General features: G+C 43.5%; 1 protein-coding gene across 1 annotated transcript; it reads right to left on the bottom strand.

The window, feature by feature from the left end:
• Window positions 1-4440: 4440 nt before the first annotated feature.
• Window positions 4441-5739, bottom strand: LOC141618512 (uncharacterized). The gene has a single exon (XM_074435621.1). It carries the CDS (start codon window positions 5737-5739, stop codon window positions 4441-4443), a length of 1299 nt encoding a protein of 432 aa, XP_074291722.1.
• Window positions 5740-6317: the final 578 nt, after the last annotated feature.

The following is a 6317-nucleotide window of genomic DNA, read 5'->3' as shown; positions in this document are numbered from 1 at the left end:
GGCTCGCCAGCCATGGGGCGTTTGTAAGGCTCGCCAACAATGGTGCGTATATGAAGGGGCTCGCCGGCCGCTGCCCTTTGTAAGGCTCGCCACCCATGGCGCGTTGTAAGGCTCGCAAACCATGGTCCGTATATGAAGGTGCTCGCCAGCCGCTGCGCGTTGTAAGGCTCGCCAGCCATTGTTCGATATGAAGGGGCTCGCCAACCGCTGCGCGTTGTAAGGCTCACCAGCCATTGTGCGTTGTAAGGATCGCCAGCCATGGTGCGTTGTAAGGCTCACCAACTATCTTGCGTTTATGAAGGGGCTCGCCAGCCGCTGCGCGTTGTAAGTGTGGCCAGCCATTGTGTGTATATCAAGGGGCTCGCCAGCCGCTGCGCGTTGTAAGGCTCGCCAGCCATCGTGCGTATATGAAGTGGCTCTCCAGCCGCTGCGCGTTGTAAGGCTCCCCAGCCATAGCGCGTTTGTACGGCTCGCCAGCCATGGTGCGTATATGAAGGGGCTCGCCAGCCGCTGCGAGTTGTTAGGCTCGCCAACCATCAAGCGTTCTAAGGCTCGCCAGCCATGGTGCGTAAATGAAGGGGCTGGCCAGCCGTTGCTCGTTGTAAGGCTCGTCAGCCATTGTGCGTATATGAAGGGCTCGATAGCCGCTGCGCGTTGTAAAGCTCGCCAGCCATGGCGCGTTGTAAGGCTCGCCAGCCATTGTGCGTATATGAAGGGGCTCGCCAGTCGCTGTGCGTTGTAAGGCTCGCCAGCTATTGTGCATTGTAAGGCTCGCCAGCCATGGTGTTTTGTAATGCTCGCCAACCATCATGCGTATATGAAAGGGCTCGCCAGCCGCTGCGCGTTGTAAGGCTCGCCAGCCATTGTGCGTATATGAAGGGACTCGCCAGCCTCTGCGCGTTGTAAGGCTCGCCAGCCGCTGCGCGTTGAAAGGCTCGACAGCCATGGCGCGTTGTAAGGCTCTCCAGTCATGGTGCGTATATGAAGGGGCTCGCTAGCCACTACGCGTTGTAAGGCTCGCCAGCCATGGCGCGTTTGTAAGGCTCGCCAACCATGGTGCGTATATGAAGGGGCTCGCTAGCCGCTGCGCTTTGTAAAGCTCGCCACCCATGGCGCGTTGTAAGGCTCACTAGCCATGGTGCGTATATGAAGGGGCTCGTCAGCCGCTTGTGAGATCCCTGAAAAAATCTCTTTTTAAAATAAGTAAATAGTATGGAGTCCCCAGTAGGTTTTATAAAAAAACATACAAAAATATTTTAACGGAAAAGGCCCCTTCTTATCCCTGGAATGGGGACTCATCCGTCACTCTGGCCTAACCAAAGATTGCGGATTCGGGGATAAAGTTACGATCAGGGAAGGTGTTAGGCACCCGGATCGCCCATCAAACTGATAGCCTCTACTAGTTATTCATAATATTATATATTTGACGAAAATAAGACAGAAAAAAAAAAGTTAGTAACAAACTTTGTACAATTATTTACACTGACAAATTAATAGTTAGTTAAGACAATAAAATAGAGAAAATAAATAAAAGGTAAGCTAAAAGATTTAAATAAAAACAAAGAGTAAAGAAGAAACTTATTTGAATCTGGTACCCTCAGGCCTATGTGGATGTTGACTATGAATGAATTTCGACCTTTTCGTTAATTAACGGCTCTTATGCGCTTATATAGAAATTGGGATGATTTGTTGTATGTGGATTGTTTGATTTGAAATTGGGATAGAATATTTGAGACGATAATTCGAGAGTAGAGAATTCCGGGGACTGGTTTTGTATTAGATCGGAAGTATTATATGAATGTCGTCCTTCCAATCATGGTATGACCAAGTGGTATATATAATGACATGGAAACCGTAATTTGGTGTGTTTTTTTTTTTTTTTTTTTTTGACAATCGGGTTAGCGAGATCTACATTTTAATAGCACGCTTAGCTATCCTATGAGCGGCCTTATTACAAATTCTAGGAACATAAGCAAAAGAAATGCAATGAAAGTTTGCCGCTAGATCTATTATATCGACAATGGTATTCCGAATCCAATGTTTGAGTTGGGAGAACTGGAGCACTTGAGCAAGAACCTGTAGACAATCAGAGAAAATGTTAACATGAAGGATGTTGTGTGAGAGTGCCCACTTTAAGGCTTCCCTAATTGCCAAAGCTTCCGCTTGTTCGGCATTCTCAGCCCTTCCTTTGATACAGAATCCAGACACAACATTGTTATAAAAAATGATGCATCCACCAAAATCAGCAGCAAGCTCCTTAGACCACGCCGCATCCACATAAATATGAGACCGAGAGCAGCTCACAGAACTCTGAATCAAAGGAAATTGTACTCCATTCCTAAGTTTAGTCAAGTCCTCCTCCATAGGTATATGGGAAACTATGGACCCCGGTTTCCCATCATCAACAGAAAGAGCGATGTTAAGGGAATCTTCATATAATAAGATAGCACCAATAGGGGAGCACTCGGTATTATCAAAAATCTTTCTGCACCTTACTACCCAAATAGTCCAAAAGGTACACAAAAAGGAGAGGCAAGCCTCGTGCTTATTATCAGCCTTAAAGAGAACAGAGAGCCAGTTGAAAACCCAAGACCGGAGACTCAAATTATCACCTGAATGTGCCGTAATCCCTAGGAGACTTCCAGCCCAAACTCTATTAGCAAAAGAACCATCCCGGAACAGGTGGTCAGATGATTCCGTTTCTTGTGAATCACAAAGCACACAAGTAAAAGGACCATCAAAGCCCCTCCTTAGGAATCCTTCCCCAGTGGGCAGCGATTCCGGAAGAAGTTTCTATATGAGAATGATCCAGCTTTTCGGTCCTGGGAGGTTCCAAAGGATTTTCTGAAAAACACCCATATACACAGCATGAACTCTTGAACGGTCCTTCGGGGAAGCTGAGGTGCTCCAGGAATTTTTTAGAGCAAAGTGATAGCCAATCTAAACCGAGTAATTCCCGGATGACGAAGCCGACCAATAGAAGTTGTCGCTGCCTTCAGAGCATCGAATCGGAATAGCAAGAATGTCATTCACGGATGTTTCATCAAAAGACATAGACACGAGTCTATGGTCCCAATTGTTACTGTTACAAATAAGATCTTTTATTCTCAAATTACACAAGTTGGGTGAATCCATAAGAAGCTCTATACATCGTGGTTTCGACACCGTTCCATGAACCCAATTAGTATTCTATACATCAAGCTCAGAATATGGAGAGATGTTCCACACTAACAGGGGTTTGATGAGTTGAAGGCCCCAAACAATACCTTTCCATCCCCATGAAGAATTACTCTTTCCATCCTTAAAAATTAGATCACCATCACGCCACTTTAATCCATATTTAGCACCAATAGACTTACTGAGGATAGAATCTGGGTGAGTGAGCATCCTCCATCCAATCTTTGCTAGGAGTGCTTGATTGAATTCCTTTATACGTCTAATACCCAGACCACCATTCCCTTTGGGTTGGCTTAGGAAAAGCCTACTACACCAGCTAATAGAAGGAGATTTCTTATGACCCGCCCACCAAAAATGTGACAAAATAGCATCCAATCTTTTTGTCACACTTACCGGTATTTTAAATACCGATAGAAAGTAAACAGAGAGGGAGGACAAGACAGAAGGAATCAACGCCAATCTACCCGCCGGCGATAGAAGAATGCAATTCCATGAAGATAAACGCTTCCTAACCTTATCAATGATAAACTCAAAAATTTCCCTTTTACTTTTATTCCCACATGAGAGTCCCACGTCCGTAGGAATACCCAAGTAAGAGCCCAAACTAGTACCACACGGTATGTTGAAGGTTTTCAAACATTTTCGACCAAAGGATAGACTAGAGCACGAACTTATCGTCATAGAGGATTTATTTTCATTAATAACTTGGCCGGAGGCATGACAATAGTCCTTAATAACTTTGTCCAAGCTTTCGCAACTCTTAGAATTACATTCAATAAAAAACATAGAATCATCCGCAAAGAGCATATGGGATATAGGGATACTGTTTCTGCTGACCTTTATTCCATGTATAAGACCCTCCTTCTCCATACGTAGAATGTTTAACGAGAGAATTTCCGTACACAGAACAAATATATAAGGGGAAAGAGGATCACCCTGACGAAGGCCGCAACTCGGGTAGATACGTCTTGAAGGAACTCCATTTACTAGAATTTCATAAGACACGGTCGTGATACACTTCATAATCAGCTGAATGAAGTTAGGAGGGAATCCCATCAAGTGCAATGTACCCCTGATAAAGTTCCAGTCCAACCGATCATAGGCTTTACTCATGTCAGCTTTAAAGGCCATCCTGCCCATCCTACCATTTCTAGATGAAGAAATCTTTTGTAATATTTCGTTTGTAATTAAAATATTATTTCCAATATTCCTCCCAAGAACAAATGCATTGTGAAAGTCACCCACTAGTTTTCCCATGAACTTTTATCGGTTAGTGATACATCTAGTAATGACTTTCATTATAACATTGCATAAACTAATCGGTCGGAAGTTATCAACCGTTTCAGGGGCACTATATTTCGGGATAAGAACTAAGAAAGAATTATTCGGGAATGCTGGTGAACAATTACCATTGTTGATAGCCAAGACAGTCCCAAAAACATCATGCTTAATGAAATGCCAACACTTATGGAAGAAAATAGCAGGAATACCATCAGGTCCCGGAGATTTTAACGGACCAAGTTGAAACACAGCCGTACGAACCTCCTTAGGAGTAAAACGAATGCCAAGTGCATCACTGTCATCAGGAGAAGGGAACCCTTTATATATACTGAACAAAATTTTCACAGTAGGGCGGTACTCATCAAAAGTAATCTGATTCTCCCCTTCCTTAAAAAGTTTAGAGTAGAATTGGACAAATAATCCCTTAATATCCTCAGTGTCAAAATTCCACTCCCCATTATCCATTTTAATCCCTGCAATGTAGTTCCTGCCTGCCCTTCCCTTAACCCAATTAAAGAAGTACTTGGAGCATGTATCTCCCTCTGTGTTCCATTTCATCTTGGCCCTCTGTTTCCAATATTTAGCCGAGACTTTGGCATACTCCACTTGACTAGCATATGCAGTAGTGAACGTTCGAGTCACTCCCTTTGTCTCAATTTCGTGGAGCCCTTTTATCAAAGTGTCATCAAAATCACTCCATTTCTTATTCCATTCTTTCCTCTTGGAAATAGACCAGAGGCGCATACAATTTCTAGCTCTTGATAACTTACGTATCATTCTGACGGTAACAGAGCCTAAGACAGGGTCAACCCATTCATTATGTACCAAGCGAATACATTCCTCATAATCCAAGTTCCAAGCCTCTATACGATAAGGTCTTCTACCATTACAAGTAATTAAATCTATTTCAAAGATGATAGGCGCATGATCTGAAACTTGAATCGGAAGATGAGTAATACCAGAATTCGGAAAAATATCATTCCAATCCCATGAGCCATAACCCTTATCAAGTCGTTCCAACACAACACTATGATCTTCCCTCTTGTTACACCAAGTAAACCTTGGCCCCTTATACGGAATATCCATTAGAAGATGCTGAGCCTTCCATTTATTAAAAAAAAACGGCTCCCGGAATCCGACCTTTACTACCTCCCCATTTAACTTCTTGATAATCAACTTGATTAAAATCCCCAATAAGAAGGAAAGGTTTATCAAAAGAGCGAATACATTGACTAAGATCATTCCAAACAGCTTCACGTTTATGGGTGACCGGTTCGCCATAGATAAGACATAAGTACCAAAAACTACCGTTGCATTGCATGACTTTGATAATAATGAAGTTTTGACATGCTAGAAGACATTAAAAATTGGCCTCAGGTCTAAAGCCAAACCAGAGGCCTCCTTTGGTTTCATGAGCATCGACACCAAAACTCCGAGAAAACCCAAAAGAACGAAACATTGGATCAACCAAAGCTACTTTACATTTTGTTTCAGCTAAAAACATAAAATCAAAGTAAGTACTCGAAAGGAGTGCCCTAGTCTTTGAAATTGTAGGGGCAAGGGGATTATTAAATCCCCTAACATTCCAACAAAGTCCTTTCATGAAGAGAAAAACCACCACAGCAAGACCAACCAACACCACACCAGGCTCATATCGACACAGCCCAAAGATTCCCCCAACAAAACAAGCCCATAAAGGCTCACCCCAATAAGGCTCACCAGAGGTGGTCGGAAGAAAACAAAACCATCCAGAAGTCTCACACAAGGCCGAAAGAAACGAGAACGAAACGGGCCACCATAACCCCTTACCAAAACAGTCCCAGATACGCACAACACATCCAGCAAACACAAGAGAGAAC

This window comes from Silene latifolia, chromosome X (genome assembly GCF_048544455.1).
Source record: "Silene latifolia isolate original U9 population chromosome X, ASM4854445v1, whole genome shotgun sequence".
NCBI lineage: Eukaryota > Viridiplantae > Streptophyta > Magnoliopsida > Caryophyllales > Caryophyllaceae > Silene > Silene latifolia.
The sequence above is the reverse complement of the archived record's forward strand: the minus strand, read 5'-3'. Positions and strand labels throughout refer to the sequence as shown.